The 17,302-nt window shown below is 38.0% G+C and overlaps 1 protein-coding gene and 1 non-coding gene across 2 annotated transcripts; both read left to right on the top strand.

Moving 5' to 3' along the window:
- Positions 1-6,200: 6,200 nt before the first annotated feature.
- TRNAV-CAC (transfer RNA valine (anticodon CAC)) lies at positions 6,201-6,274 on the top strand. The gene has a single exon. It is a non-coding gene; the product is annotated as a tRNA-Val (tRNA).
- A 48-nt stretch (positions 6,275-6,322) lies between these two features.
- On the top strand, positions 6,323-13,323 carry LOC131322701 (PRA1 family protein A1-like). Its single transcript, XM_058354120.1, has 8 exons — positions 6,323-6,662; positions 8,780-8,820; positions 8,908-8,986; positions 11,225-11,311; positions 11,381-11,469; positions 11,574-11,645; positions 11,747-11,874; positions 12,956-13,323. Exons 1-7 carry the CDS (start codon positions 6,505-6,507, stop codon positions 11,848-11,850), a joined length of 630 nt encoding a protein of 209 aa, XP_058210103.1. The 5' UTR covers positions 6,323-6,504; the 3' UTR covers positions 11,851-11,874; positions 12,956-13,323.
- The last annotated feature ends 3,979 nt before the right edge of the window (positions 13,324-17,302 follow it).

The following is a 17,302-nucleotide window of genomic DNA, read 5'->3' as shown; positions in this document are numbered from 1 at the left end:
TGTGTTGCGATGGATGAAATGGGATTACCACCATAGAATTAGACGCTGCAACCCCTTTTGAGGAAGTTTGCACAAACAATATACGATTGCACTTTCAAGGAAATGCATGTGGTACGTACCCATCATCTTCACTAGACCTTAAAAAGGCTAATGGAATCTATACCGTTTGACCAAAAAAAGAAGAAGGAGGGCTAAAGGAGCCTTACAATACCCACTTTGTTCCTTAATTGTATCAAACAATAGCGTGAACACCCCCTCCTCATTGAGTGAAAATATCCCATCTGTGCACATGTAACCCCAATCAAGAAGCTAATGATTTGCATCAAACCGGCCATATTTGTCATTTTCAATAGGTTCACCAAGAAGAAGGGTATATGATATAATTCAGATTTTGCAAAAACTGAAATCCTTTTGCATCTCGAGTTGGCGTTTATTTTGAACAACTGCATGACAATTAAAGCTGATATCAGATTCTTGAGTGAATCAATTTCATTTAGTCCATATAATTATGACCCAAAGAATGGAGGTAAAAGCGAAAAATTGTCGTGGACTCTATATAATTTTGATTTGTTGGTGGAATTAATGCGTACTCAGAAACTAATAAGCCCATCGTTTCATGTCGAGGATTTGAATTTGGAGATTTCTATTTATCGAAAGATAATTGTTGGGGGTGAATATTTTTTCCTCTGTTTAGAGGATAAGGAAAACGAGAAATACGACCGCATGGACTCTTGGTTGATGTTTAGAATGTTTGTGAGACAACAGAAAGGTAAGTGGCATGACACCTGTTACAACTTGTGCAACTATTGGGACTAGCTCATCAAAATAAATAAAGATAAACTGCAACTCGCAAAGGAGGCCCAAAACGAATTATATTATATCAAACCTACAACATTGTACAAACTTGATATTTACAACTCCTTCCAATCACACACAAACTAGCTAGGATACTTTGCCCTTATTCCATAACACCAAGCTCACAAGTCAATATTTACATAGTGGCATCTAATTAACAACTTTTACAAGAGCAAGCTCTATTAACACCTGACCAATATTATAGTGGACCGAACTCTAGCTCGCACTGCAATCAAAAAAGTTATAGGAAAATGTGCATTAGCAACATCATAAAACAATATTTAAAAAGTGTTTGGATGGATTGAGATCTAATAGCAAACTGAACAAAATTAATAATAAGCTAACTAAACCACCAAAGAAAATATTTCTAACACTTCAACAACCCTTCTCCATCCGCAAACTCAATTAAATAGCTTATTCTGTAAGCATTGCAGATAAAAACCACGTATTCATCTCTACCCTAAAGCAAATCGAACTAATTTATCAAATGTGCCAACGAGTTGTCTACCTCATGACTAGGAGTTAAGAAGATATTGTAACCTCATTCACAGGCTCACATATAGTGGTACTAACGAGGGTCATTCTTTATCACAATGATTGAAAAACCCTAGATCGCCTAGGTTTTTAAAAAATTGCTATGAATGAATTCTTTAATAAATAAACCACTAATCAATCTAAATGTAGGAACGAAAAACAATCAAAAGATAATACTAGGATATACGTGGAAAACCCTAAACGAGAAAAAACTACAGGAAGGAATCAAGCACTACTAAACACGAGGTTACAAGAACTCTTACTATAAGTTTGAACTCCACAAACCTAAACCTAGACGCTCTTGCCGAATCCACGTATACCTCTCTGAATGCTTGACCGTTGTTGCCTTGAATCCACAACCCTTCCGTTTGCCTCCCAGAATCCACCGAAGGACTTTACTTAGAGATTGATTGATCGATGTTGTTGTAGAACAAAACCCCTCGAAGATGATCCTTTAGAACATAGGTGATGATATACCTTCACTAGTCTTCGAGGTGCAGAAACCCTAGCCACCAAAAGAGATGGAATATGAAGAATATGATCTCAGCCTTTTTATCTTGTGGCTACTATATAATATGACCTAATAGGTCGATATTTATAGGCAGACTTCAATATTGTTGTTTCCCTATTTCCTTAATAATCAAATCAATTGATTGCACATCTCCAATATATTTTCCCACGATTCAAGCTTCCCATATGTCCTTCCTGCCATTGAATATCAAATCCCTTGATTGCCTTAATAATCTTCCACTACAGCTTCCTAAAGACTCGAACACTAGATTACAAAATATTATTGATTTCCTTCCACTTTCCTAAACAGACACTTTAAAAATGAATTAAAAGAAATTACAACTCGATAAACATGACACAATCAAACGTGAGTTTTGGTCATGAAAGTGCCAACCAAAAAGGAGCTCGACCTATGGAGCTTACAGTGGTGCCACCAATCTGGATTGGCTATAGGATTTTTATTCAACGGCGATATAAATATAAAGTTTGGTATGAAGAAAAGCTCTATACAAAAAATAAACTTTAACTTGGTGAGATATATTATAAGCAAAATAAAAATGGATATAGAGATTCGTTTATAATTTGCTTACCAATATATTTTTTATGTTCCAGAATTTATTGAGTTTATTTTGGTTTGTTAGGCTATATTATCTAATTATTAAAATTTAATTAGACTTTCAAATATTTTACAACTTTATTACCACCACACATCTACAAGCACTTGCAATATTTAGTCACTAACACACACAAAACACTTACACAAATTCATAGTGCGGACGCAACACATTTAAACACACACTCACATTGTGGGGGTATGCATTACAAGTATTTGTGTATATGTGTGTGATTTGACAATTTTTGTTCATTTTAACTCTGCACGAGTGATCCAATCCGACAATGCTAGAGAAAATTTAATTTATATGTAAAAAATAAAAAATTTTGAGAGCATTTTCTGAATATGGGGGTTTGCTTGAATCCCCTCAAATGGTGGAGTAGCCGTCTCTACTACCAAGTTAGATAAACAACCACCAAGTTTGCCAGTCAACCAAGGGCAAACAACAACAACCAATTTTTCTTAACAACAGAATGCAAGCAGCAACTAAGCTTGCAAACCAGAACATTGGCATAAGAGGCATAGATTCCATTTCAACACATCAAATAGCATTTGATCCATCTAAGCAATGATTATCTCCAAAACATTCTAAATCATAAGAAAATTTTTGAACAGTACAAATAACACCACAATTAAACAATTAAAAAAAATCATTTCAATTTTATTATTGCAACCGTAAATTATCACTTTACAAAAAGCCGACTCCACTACCGACTCTATGGACTAATTAGCTATCATTAGTTGGTCTCATTTATTATTGAGCATATCTGTTCTTGTCGTACTATATACTTCTTGGGGTTTATGTTGCAGGTTGGCAACCGATGCGAGGGCTGTAGCATGAGATGGGCATTTGGAGTTTTAGGTCAACTAATTGTTTTGTTTATTTAAAACAAAGTTGTAAATACTATTTTTTTTAAAACAAGATGATTAAAATTCCGTTGTACCTAATGTCACACCCCACTCCGGCCAACACTCAAATGAGCCCAAACCGATGTGGGGGTGCAATATCAACCACCAATCCAATCCTACCATTCAAGTTCTAGCAATTAAGTTAATCAAAAGTCATTTTATTGATAACGCAAAACACAATGTTCTTACAAACACAGCGGAAGTCTTAAGAAAACGTTAAACTGTACAAATATTAACATAGGCTGCAACTACATCCCTACCTAATAAATTTAACCAAAACTCGTCTAACCTTCCCGACATGCTACCCTAAGCGAGGGTGCAATCATACGATGATCAGCAGTGGATATCTACAATGCCTGCAAAACTGGATTCCAAAATGGAACCCGAGAGTGTTTATGAGACATGGATGCAATTCAATATTAAAGGTACAGCTAAAAGATAATCTCAACTTGTCAAACAGTAAACCAAGCAATTAAAAGCAACACAGAGCACACAGCCAATAATTTAAGGCATAAAAGCTTTTTGGCATAAAGCCAATCACTGGGCACTAAGCCAACATTCAAGTTCAATTCAATATAGAACAACATTTATAAATCAAACACTCACCTCGTACTCCAAAAGAAAGTACAACTTATGGTTTCGGTGCTCCTTGATTCACCGACTCGTCACCTATTCACAAGCCAAATATTTTAGTATATAAACACTTGAAAGGCTTAGCAAATGTATTAGCGAATATCCTGCCTCAGATCAACAATACAACATCTAATTTAGTCAAATACAGTGATCAACTCTTATTTTCAATGTTCCAAACAGTTCCAGCATGTTCCAAAAATAGTTTCAGCATGTAGCATGTGTTTCCTGCACTTTCAGCAATTTCCAGCAATTCTGTGTTGGAAATACCAAATTTCAGCCAGATAGTCGATCGTATTTTGGCCATACTTCTCTATAGGTTCAAAAGAATATTACAAGACCACCACCACTAGCAAGAAGACTTCTAGTACATCAATCTAAAAATAAAATTTGCCCAAATTGAACTTCGAATGACTAAGATGTACTCAATTGAAATTACACAATAAGAAACACAAAATTACGATTTCAATAGGACAGTCCGTACCTAATAATTCACTAAAAAGCGCATACTCAGCATCTATCAATGATTCTGATGCCAAAACATCACCAACTTAACAATACTTAAGACTCATAAGAACTCATGTCCACCCAACATGCTTAAACTTGAGGAATTTCACGAAGAATACAAGCCAAAAGCTGTCTAGAATCCCAAAACTTCCCAAAACCTGAACTTTAATTGAAAATTGCTATAATTTAGAAAGATTCACGGTACAACCCATCCATATTCAGAAAGATATACGAGTCTAGTTTTTGAATCAAGATCGGTTCGAAAAATAGACACCCGAGCAAGAAGTTATGCCCGTTTTTCCAACACGTGTCTGTGCTGCCAGCACAGACACAAACCAGACACCAGTTCAGTCCACGAATTTTGTAGGCCAAAACACTTCGAGTTATTTTTTGAAAATTTAACACGATGCAATAGACTCACAGATGAACATTCGAGATTTATTTCAAAAATTTAGAAGATTTCTAGGTACCTTGAATAAATTCATGAAGTACAGCTACGAATTCCCTTTCCTCCTCTTCTTGTTCTTCCTCTTCTCTCTCTCTCTCTACGTTGAACACATCCAACCCTATTGGGTTTCTGTTTTTTTTTTTAAGGACACACACACTCACCTCACCATAACGCAAGGCACACATGCTCAATTCTTAAAAAAAATGCACTTTACCCCTTTAGGTTATTAAATATAACATAAAAGCACCTCATAAGTAAAGGGTGTTACACCTACATTGTGGTGATTGAGGATAGGATTGATCTTTACAGTAATGGTGGCATTTTGTTAAAGGAACTGCCTCTCCGAGACTATGTATCAAAGAAAAAGCAATTCAAAGAACGTATGAAAGCCAAATGACTAAAAAGTGGTCCATAACAGAAGAGCATGTTCCTAGTGTAAACTTGTTACATATATACATGTATAGTAATAATAAGGATGTGCATCCTCTTCATTACATGCTATCGGGGAACTCTTCAAATGGAGACATCCATTCCACTAAATACAATGTTAATACCTCATAAATTATTATATTCTTTTCACAACACAATTTCTATTTTTTATTTTCTTACATAAATTCGTGTAGAAGTTGAAATCTCTTTGTAGGCCTACTCCTAACAACCAACTCATTCAAGAGATAGTTGATTTAATTCATGGAGGCGGACTGTGTTCATCGAGTAGAACGAGATAGATGAATAAATTATCTATTTTCACAATTATACATGTACATATAATCATTTGTTAGTATTAAAACAGTTTACTGTGCCTCTTCCATCTTTAATTCTTCATAAAACCCCCTCTTATAGTAATTTCGGAAACAACATAACATTCACTTTGTTTAGTTCACCTCAGAAATAATCTCTTCAAAATTTTTGACTGTTTCGTCATTCGTGTTTTTTCGTCTTTAGTGATTTTTTTTACTCATTTTTTGCTTTTTAGATGTATTTAACGTACTTCTATTCAAAAAGTAAAAGAAATTATTAAAATGTTAAATTTTTTTTTTACTAAAGACGAAAAAATACACAATTCTATAGAATTTTTTTATCTCAAAACTAACAACAAAACAAAGTGATTATACCTTGTTTCTTTACTCTCTATCTCTCTCCTCATTTATTAAGTAGGACTTATTTTTAGAAATAGATAATCCAACCGAACATGTCTGGGTGGTGTAGTCGGTTATCACGCTAGTCTCACACACTAGAGGTCCCCGGTTCGAACCCGGGCTCAGACAATTTCCTTTTGAGAGCCTTTTTGGTTTCTGTCTTATAGAAACCGTAACGTGTAGCAAAACTCTCCAAGCGTCTCTCTCTCTCTCTCTCTCCCTCTCTCCGACTCAGCTAATATCTTTTCGTCCCTCGTACCCTTCCCTCCCCTCGTTCTCAACTGTTTCCGTTTTCTAGGGTTTCGCATCATCGCATTTCACCACCATCGTAAGATTTAAAGAAATCAATCGAGATAGAAATGGATTGGGGAAACGTGACGGCGGAGGATCTGGTGGAAGCCCTGCGCGAAGTGGACTGGTCGTCCCCTCCCCGCCCAGTCTCCGAATTCTTCTCCAGATTCACCTTCCCTCGATCCTACTCCAAATGGAACAGCCGCCTCAAGTGCAACCTCTACTAGTACGATCTTCCCTCCACCTCCTATCTCCTGTAATTGTGTACGCATGCGTTGATATCGATTGTTACGTGTACAATTAATTTCCTTTCCTTTCGTTGTGAGGCTGTTATCTGACGATATCTTGGGGTTTCGTGTTGTGTGATTGCTTTTCATCCTTAAATGCAAATTACTATATGATGATATGCTCTTTTTTATGTGGTGAGGGGTCTTGTGATTAGTGTACTATTATGGTTAAATTGTGATTGTTTCGGCTTTCTTTGTTTGTGGATCGGATAGTCTTGTTCTTGCATAACAACTTTGTTGCGTATAGGATTGGTTGGGGAATGATTATCGCATTCCCCTTTTTTGATAAGTGCACTCCTTTTCATGCCTTTTAGTGAAACAATACACACGAAAGCTTCACTAAAAGACAAGAAATGGAATGCTTTTATCGAAAAAGGGAGTGTGAATCATTTCTCGATTGGTAATTGCTAATTGCCATTTGAATTCCATGCACTGTTTGGTTGTTGAGAAAATTCTGGGAGGCAGAAAGTTTGGAATACCCATCTTATGGTTCCAAAAAAAAATGCGGTTTTTCAGAACTCTACTTCAGGCCCTTATTTTGGGGTTACACAAATATAAAATAACCAACTAGGGAAGGGGGATTGGGGATGAGGAGGCTTGTAATTTTCAATCAAGGTTTCTTGGGGAAGTGGTTATGGAGATTTGCGTGCGAAAGAGATAGTTGGTGGAGGACATTGGTTTGTGTTGGGCATCGGGAAGGTTGGGGTGAGTGGTCCTCGCACGAGTTTGTTTGTCGTATGGGGTGGGAGGGATACTAGAAAGTGCAGGGTGAGGTCTCCCTGTTCAGTAGAATGAAGGTGGGGGAGGGGGAGGAAGGAGCATGTTTAGTGTGGTGATGAGAGATTTATGGATGTTCATCTTTCTATATTCCAATTCAACTGGCAGTGGGTAGAATAGCAGGGGTGGTTTATCTCAAGATGGATGGGATCATGGGAAGACGGCGATATGGGTTATTTCTCTCGCATGTAGGTGCTGGATTGAGAGATGGATGAGGAGTTAGCCCTTTAGGACAAATTATGCGGGGCTTGAGGGTGGGGGAGGACTATTTGAGGTGGATTCTGGCTGCAAATGGTTCTTTCCAGGTGAAATCTTTTTACCAAGTCTTTGGGTGGAGGTAACAAGATATGCTTTCCTTGAAAGCCATATGATGCTGTCATGCTCCTGTCAAGGTTTTTTTTTTCTCCGCATGGTGTTCGGCTAAGGACAAGATATTGGCCATAGATAATCTTATTCGGTGTAGGAAGGTTAATGTTAATCAATATTGTATGTGCTTGAGAGATTGGGAATCAGTGGTGTACTTTTGTATTCACTGTCCAGTTGCGGGGAGCAGCGACCTATGGCCAGCGGTTCTTTTATGGTGGGACATGTGTGTTTCCTTGTTCGGTGGTAGATCTAATTAAAGAATGGCTTAGGGCTAGAGTAGGTAGACGTAGACGTAGGGGCTAGAGTAGGTAGACGTAGATGCAGACAAACGTTTTGAATTTTGATCCCGTTTTGCTTAATGTGGTATATTTTGCTGAGGCAGAGAGGTCTTTGTTTAGGCTTAATAGTTTTAACTTTCTAGTTTGCATAGTTGGGAATTGAGGGAGTGCAATCCAACCCTTGACCAATTTCTAGATATCATAGTAGTAAGTATTTTTGGAGTTTAGAGTTGAGAACATGGGTCTTTTCTTTCATGGTTTTCAGCTTCTTGATATATAGACCTTTTTGTCTGTGGTTTTCTTTTGCACATGGGTGACATCCCCTTGATGCCTTTGCTACAAATTTCTTAATTGTAAACCATAAATCAACCAACCAGGTTTTTCCTTCTACAAATCACCTCTGCGGAGAACCTTTTTTTTTCCTTTTGTTTCTTAGTAATTTACAACAGAAGATATAATACGTAATATGTTCCTTTCTGAAATTTCCATGGGGTTTATGCATGCCAAACAGGCAAATAGTAAGATGGGTGGTTGTTATTGTTACAGCTATATCTATTTTCTTTAAATTGTTGGATTTTCGTTATGGCAATAGCTAATTACTTTCTTTGAATACTGTTTTGGTATTGCTTTTGCAGCTATCGGACAAATTACTTCATCATGATTATATTCATTCTGGGTAAGCAAACAGATGACTTGCATGCCTCATATATGCTGTTATACTGCTGTTTAGTATTGATATATGTGTGTGCATTTTACTTTGCAGGGTTAGGTTTTCTGAGGAGACCACTTGCTATTGTTGCTGCTGCATTGACAGCTGTTACTATTGCTTTTCTGAATGACAGGTATGCTTGATTCATTTTGTACTATTCTGTTTTTGGTTATTTACAGAATGGGTAGTAATTCTAAAATGGTATGTGTCCTCACAACGCTTGTATCTCAAAATTGTTAGACGATGCAAACATGTTTCTGTTAAAATCCTTGAACAAAATAATTAGTTAGGCAACATTGATTTCACGCACTGAATGGTTGGTTCCACCCATCATATGTAAATTTGATTTTACAATGAAAACAAAAGCAACCCATGTAACCCCAAATCGATGGGGCTATGGACGGGAGACGGACCTACCATTGACAATTTATGCACAAAGTGGCTGGTGTAAAAAAGTTTTACCACTAAAATAACTGTCCTCCTATTCCTCCGAAATTTTAAGAACTCAAGGGATTTTATGCCCGTGGAACCATGCTCCCAATCAAAGCTGGAAAGCCTTAGAGAGGGCAGGCCTAGGGACCCGATTCAATTTATGTGCTCATTACCTTGCTTGCTTTTCAAAATCTAGAGCATCTCCCCTAATTAGCTAAATTTCTCTTCCCTTTACTATCACATCTCGCCCTCTTCACATCTCTCTTTATATCTGCTGACCACTACCTAGCAATCAACCCTCATATCTCCTATTCACTATATTGTTTTTACACTCCACTCAACTCAATTTACTCGTAACAAACAAATAACAACAGTACCCATGTAATCTGCAAGCGATTGGGGAATGGGCGGGAAAAGACTGGAGATACGCCTAAACTCTGGTAATATATGCACAAAGTGGCTGCTCTCATAATGTTGTACGACTGAAATAGCGGCCCGTGTATACCTGTATACCTCCAAAAATCAATGAGCTCGAGGGACATTATGCCGTGAAAGCGTGTCCCCAAATCAAAGCTGGAAGCCTGGAGACCAGATTCATTTTACACCCCCTCGTCATGAAATCAATATTGCTGTAAACTTTAAAATTCAACAGGTAAAATACTTTTCATATCATTTCTTTGGTCTTTCATTTCATTTCTTTGGTCTTTTCCAAGGTGGGCATGTCATCTAACTTAGAAGAGTCAATAGAGGCAAATGGGGTAGATAGTCATTGATAGAATTGACAGAGCTAGGATTATTTGGCTCAACCTCTGGCTTACCAGGATATAGAGCTTCTGTTCTTTAGTCTTCTTTCTCGGTTGTGGTCTAGTTCATGAAAGAGAGGCTGTGGAATGACGATTGGATAGTCGGATATAACCAGAGGTGCAAGGACTGCGTCCTCTCGAATCTTGATCTTTGCCCAACTCTTGTTATCATCCATTTATGTTTGTCATTCAAATTCTGTAATCTGGAGTCTGGACTCATCTGATCTTCCTTAATGGATCCTCTTGTTCCTTAATATTCTTATCACCCACAAGATGTAGGATCTAAGGGCCTGAAGCTGTACAGGAGAATATTGTGCCTGCAGGTTACAACAGTGAACAGAGCGTAAATTTTGAAAGGAGTTAAGGAGAGATTGACTGAGAGAGAGCAATGCTAGCTGCCAGCTCTCTGATGAGTTCATCGCTTGGGTTTCATGAAATCCCTTTGCTACTCCGAAATGCCGATAAAAGGCTATCCTGGTAAAAGCTTGGTTACCGTGTGTGCCTGATATTTGATTGTCCATCTAAATTCAGGACAATCAAATATCTGTAGAACCAACCATTTGGTTCATGGCAATACTAAGTCTGCCAGCCATTTCTTAACTGCGGCGACTTTTTTATTGTCTCCCGACTTTCTCTTGTATCATCTTCTTAGGTAATTTATTTGACATGTATGAACTACTTAAATATTCGCCTATGCTGTTTCTTTGGTGACTCAAGTTCTGTTTATGGTCTATGGTGGTGTCGTTATAGTGGTTGGTTCTTTGTACTCCTGTAATGCTTTCTAATTCCTTCAAAAGGGGCTTCCAGTCTTGCACATGTGAATAGATGGCTTCTATAGTGCAATAGATACTAAGTGGCTGGTTTTGGATCACGCTTCTTTCGCTGAAATCGGCTTGGATTATAGATTCTTAGATGCTTGGTTGAGAAAGTAACATTTATGTTTTTTATTGGTAACAAAATTTCTGTTACGGGCACCCTAAACTGGAAAGAAAGCTGATGCTGTGATACAGAAATAAGGCTATACACCAGGGACTGCCTCTTCTTTTATGCATTAGTGTATGTGTATGATGCTTCATTTTCTCTCTGATTGAATCCCATTTGTTTTCCGGCATCCTTGCTAAAACTTGGCACTACAGCTTTGCAGGTACTTTTAATGAAAAGGTAACAAGAACAGTGAGGCAGTTCTCTCCACATTTAGCAGCAAAAATGAGGCCCCCTCTTACGTGAGTTTCTTGTCTGTTTTTTGGATCAAGCTTCTGGTACCCCGATTGTCTAATGTCTAAAACTTTCAGCCCTGTTATTCGCGGACGTCCATCAGCTAAAAGAGCCATTTACATATGCGGACGGCCTCGTTGGGTCTTTGTCTTCATATTCTCTGTTGGTAATGAAACTTCACGAGCAATAAGTTTCTGAAATTAGAGGGGTACACTTTACTGCAGGAATGCTTGCTAAAGTAACTGATTAACCCATGTTCTTTTTCTGCAGTGAGCTTCATTCTTTGGTTTGTTTCATGTGGACTTTTAACTCTCTCATGGGGGCTTGCCATTGGCCTTCTTGGTATGTTACTCCTTCCTTGCGCGGTAATTTTGTCAAGCTTGTTTGCAAGATTTGAATATTTTTATCGCTGATGTTATCCCCCTCCGTCCCTCTCCCCTCAGCCACCATTCTTCATGCAACCTTGAGAACACCTAATCTGAAAGCACGTTTGAACACGTTCCGCGAGGAATTTCGTGCTGTTTGGCGCAACTATAGCGAGCTCTAGCTTCCTTCATGGGGAGCATTGGATGTGAGTTATATATTCTCTTAATCATTGTCTCTTATATGGATCTCAATCAGCTGTACAAGTATCTTTAGTATCATGTTGTTTGGGCTGTATGGGCTGTGTGCCTCTGCTGCTTTTGTGATTCTTGGGTGTTTAACATGGCTCCATTATGTTGCTTTCTTGAACAGTTTTTCATGTGTAAATGAAATTCATTTTCTGGAGGTTCATTAACAGGACAAAATCAGTATGCATTTTAGGTGGTAATGGCACAAGAAGTTGCTGGTCTTTAAAAAATGATTGGAACAACGCATGCGCAAACATTCCTTTGAGATTTCTGTTTAAGAATGTCTGCACTTCATTTTCGTTGTTGTTTCAGAACATTTATATTGCTTCTTGGGTATGTGATAGATCCTTTGAATGTGTAGTGCCACCTTTTTGTTCTTGATTTCCTAGCTGAGAAAGGGCAATGCATCTTGTCTTTATGTGGGTAGATGTGTACATAGCATCCATGCTCCTACCTATGTTCAGTCAATGAAAAAGTTGAAGGGGGGAGGCCTGATCGATAAGAGTGGAGGACTTTAGCAGCTGTCAGAAAAGTGCATTTGTACTGTTATTTGGGGCAAATTACATTTGTACTGTTATTTGGGGCTAAATTTGCTTTGCTGTCTTCTCGGCGGCTATCAAGCTTCTTTAATGTTATCATCGATGTTGGAGTTTGTCCTACATCGGTTAATTATCTCCTCCAAAACTAGTATATGAGCCTGGGCGGCCTCTCCACTCTTTGCCAATTGGTTTGGAGTTGGATGCTTTAACAATTGATTTAGTTTGCTGATTGATTTTCTTGCACTTATGATAAACTGCCATGTGCATTTTCAAAGAGGACATTAATGTTTCTCTTGTAGCTTGGTATCTTATGTACGTGTTGCTAAAGTCAAGCCACGGCCATTTGCAACTGTCTTATGTGCGCATGGTGCATATGGTGTGAAGGTTTTATGCACGTCATGCGTTAGTTGTTACAACTCTACAAGTTAGGAGCTTAATAATGTCTTGATCTGGTTTTAATCTGTCTCTGTTTTCTTTTCTTTTTTTCATTTTTTCTTTTTAGGGAATTCGTTTTAGTCATGAAAGCTAGTATATGCTGTTCGTTTGAATTTGGACTTCACTGGCGCTGCTGCAGTGGCTTAATTTCTTATTTGCTATGGTGTCGAAGTCAAATGCTGTGGTGACAGGCTCCCAATCCGCGTAAATCTTATGGGTTGTAAATTGTCTGGAACTCTTGTTTTAAGCCAAAACAAACTTGCCATTTATCATTCATGTTATGTCTAAGTTTCTCAGAATAGTTAGATCCAGTAAGCTAAGGATGTCTGTATTATTCCTGGCCTGGTTAAAGGCCTGCACTCGTGAAGTCTTAACGGAATTCCTTTGCTACTGTACAAAGATTGTTGTTTTCACTAGTACGGGTGTTGTTAATAACCTTTGTTTTGTGATTTGGGCCACTTGGTTGGTTTTGTTGATACGTCTTTGAATGGGTCATCCTTAACACTACCTGGATCAGTTTACATCCTCTGTCCCAAATTGTTGTGCCTGTTTCTTTCTTGGGAGCTCTCAAAATATTGTCTATATTTTCTAAAAAAGGAAACAGACCCAACAATTTGGGATGGAGGGAATATATTGCTACTGGAGTGGTGGAAACAGTTTCGAGCTGAGATAGATTGGAAGCTGCTTATCTTGTTTAATCTCATCCTTGAATGCAGGACCACCGGCTCAATAATCAAATTAACTACAACTCCGCCAGATGATCCCATGTGCTTGATCCCATGTGCTTGCCACAATGGGAGTGTCGCTGATAGCTTTCAGGGCATGGATGTGTTTAGAATTGTTTGATGCACGTGAGATAGAGTGCTGCACACATGGACATCTCTGTCTGAAGCGTTCTCCTTTGCTCGGTAGTGACCAAAGATGGATTAGGGCATGAAAATGACAAAGGGATAAGAGACTCACGTAGGACAGATTAGGGCGTGAAAATGACAAAGGGATTAGAGACCAATGTTATATAGAGCATGCAGAACTTACACAAGATATTAGGGAGTAGAAAAGTGACGAAAAAAATCAACTTACACGGATCTCGATTAATTTTGGAAATCAATCATACATTTGAATAGTGGACCTAATTAGCTTTAATCACTCTAGTTGCTTTACCGATACTTTAATGTACAAAAGTAGGTTATGGCTCTATGGAAGTATCCACCACAGTAGGATTCACGAACGAACTCGGGGACCTTATAATGCAGGGGTACGCACTACAAGGGTGTAGTGTACGGTTTGAGCTGTTCATCTCTACAATCGATAATTTACATTTGAAAAAGTATTCTATAAATAAGATACATATAACAAATCTAGACCATTAAAAATACTTTTAGACTGTTTGAATTGTGCTATAGATTGCCTGAGACCGACATGGCTGATCATGTTTTACAACTTTTTAATCAAAACTGACGTGTTTGATTCCCTTTGTGCGTGCCAATTACAGCGCCGAAAGAGACGTACGTTTGTTTATTTTACTTAAAACCAGATGGTTTATAAATATAAATACGATACAGTTTGCTTATTACTAACTTAATTAGTTTGATTAGAGCATCCACAATGGAATAATCAAAATCAAAATGTTGCTAATGTTAGTAATGTTTGCTAAAAAAAGTGTCCACATTAGAATAATCAAACCTAGCAACCTCTTAGCAATTCATCAAATTTTGGTCTTTGAATAATCAAAACTAGCAATTTTTTGCCAATAATCAAATTTTCTCTCTTCCCTCCTCTCTCTCTCTATAATCAAAACTAGCAATTTTTTGCCAATAACCAAATCTTCTCTCTTCCCTCCTCTCTCTCTCTCTCTCTCTCTCTCTCTCTCTCTCTCTCTCTATAATCAAAACTAGCAATTTTTTGCCAATAACCAAATTTTCTCTCTTCCCTCCTCTCTCTCTCTCTCTCTCTCTCTCTCAACAATGTTTTAAAAAAATAATTTTAAAAAACTGTATTTTTCAGATTTGTTTTTGTTTTTTTCGCAAACATTTTACAAAAACTGTTTTATATACAACTGTTTTAAACATAAACTGTCTATTTTTTTCTCTTCAAAAAATATGCATAAAATGAAGGGAAAAAGTTTGGAGGGTCCATTGGTTTTTATTATGAGCAAAAAATAACCAATGTGAGATTTGACATTGCTAACTTTAGCAACCTCTAAATGGATAATTAAAATCCGATGTGGCATGTTTTTTATTATTCACATTTGCTTATTCCACTGCTGATGCTATTAGTACTTGACTGGCCTTTCTACACAATGTAATGGCCTCCAAGTCACCAAGAGCAATCTAAACATACCCTTTTGCTTAATTTATTCCGAGTGATGACCCATCAAAATTATATGTATATAGCTATCTATACAATAAACTTCTTCATGTTGCTTTTAGAACAGAAACTTCTGCTACTGTAACTTTACTCTTCATTTGCTTGAATAGTTTACACAGGCTGTACCATGTTATTTTGGTCTCTTTTTTAAGCTCAGCTCATGTGAACCGGCCACTCACTCTCTCTCTCTCTCTCTCTCTCTCTCTCTCTCGTGGTGGCCTGAGAATTTTCCATTATGCCATGATAATTGGGGATGGGGATATGAGCAGCAAGAAGGTTCCTAAGGCCCTGTGAGGATAATGAGAGCACTTAAAAAAAAGGGGCCAAAAAAAAAAAGAAAGTGCAGCAGAAGGGAGAAGAAGATGGGGAATTACCTTAGTTTGGCACAAGCCTTCGCATCAGCTTGGGGTTTCATGCTACTGGTGGGTCTCATGTGCTGTTGCCTCATCACCAAACCTAGTCCACCCGGCGATACCGCCAGCAGTAGCGGTGGCTGCTCTTTTGATGGTGGCTTTGGTGGTGTTTGATCATCATCATCAATCTCTTTGTTCCTCATAAACACCATTTTGATTTTTCTTTATTCATTAGTATTATTTTTGTGTTCTTTTTGGGTACTCTGGACTCGATACTTATAAACCACCCAGAAGGCCAGAAGCTATAGATAGATATTGAATAAGTTCGGACATTAAGGTTTTTTCTTATAACTCAAGGTGTCCGAACCTACTTATGCGCATGCTCGTTAATTAACCTGGGACACCATTCTCAACATTCACTAGTTGGGGCTCATTTAAAGTTTGAAAAGTCCTGTATGAATTGACCTCACAAGAATTGAAAGCACTTAAAGAGGTTCGATCCTAAATTTCCAGCCCTGATCAGGCCAACTCCTCGGGGTTTAGATTTAAGGTTGGTCCCAATTGAATTGTCCTTCACATATTCATTTTTTCAGTTTTGGCGGGTGTGGTTGCCATTTTTGTTGTAAATAGTGCGAGTTTTTGCGAAGGATTTTTGTTACAAGTTTCGTTATGTTTCATTAAAGAATATTGGATTCGGAAATTCAGTTGTGTATACAATGTCGAATCCTGTTTCTTGTTTTCTATTATTTTTCAGCAAGTTGTTCAATCAATTTTCTGAGAAAGGGCAAATAGAAAAGAACCTTTTGTGAACAATCCTGTTTTCTCTCAACCTTTCGTAATCCACAAGCTAGTTTTTTTTTTTTATAAAATGGCGTCTCTGTGTCGTGTCCGTATCCTGTATCCGTATCTTTGTTCGTGCTTCTTAGGCCTTTCAAATGGAGCAACGTGATACCTAAACTTCTTTAGTCTAATAAATCATCATAACAGCAAAATCCAACATATCCCTAGCATGCCATTGAAGAGAAATAGACGAGCCTGAAAACACAAGTCTTTCGCTATGCATCTCGACCCGTAAGGGGGGCTTGCTGGTCCCGTGGCTTTTAAGTTCTAATGAGTTGCTTTTGATCTAAAGATTCAGAGAGAAGTGAATTGCGGTAAAGAGGTTTAGAAATAACGAGAAGCACTTTAAAATCCTTTTCTTGAACTCATCAAGCCTCCACAGTCACAGCTTCATTCTGTATAGCTTTTAGGAGAAAAATCTCTAGAGCTCAAAATGACTTAGAAATATGCAACAAAGCACGCCATATAACACTTGAGAGCTGGAAATAACCGTTGGAGCCAAACAGACCACAATTAAACAGTCGAACAGGACCATAATCTTTTGTCCCCTAGAACTTCATTTTAAGGAATTAGAGCCCGTTCCAGAAACGAAATAAGAACTTATTTTTTGTGTAATAAGAAGGCTTGTTCCTGAAAATAAGAAGGCTGCTACTTATTTTGGAAGAATTTATATAGGTACCAATCGACCAGGGAGGGAAATTGTACCGGCAGCCGCGCCCGGCCGTCTCCGGCCACCGGACGGCCGATCCGAGCCGTCCAAAAATTCTAAAAAAAAAAATGAGGTGGCCCATGCTGGAATCAACGGCATCCGAGGTGTGTAAGATGCTTGATCCGAGCACCCCTTTTCCGTGTAT

This window comes from Rhododendron vialii, chromosome 4a, assembly GCF_030253575.1.
Source record: "Rhododendron vialii isolate Sample 1 chromosome 4a, ASM3025357v1".
NCBI classification, from domain to species: Eukaryota; Viridiplantae; Streptophyta; class Magnoliopsida; order Ericales; family Ericaceae; genus Rhododendron; species Rhododendron vialii.
The sequence above is the reverse complement of the archived record's forward strand: the minus strand, read 5'-3'. Positions and strand labels throughout refer to the sequence as shown.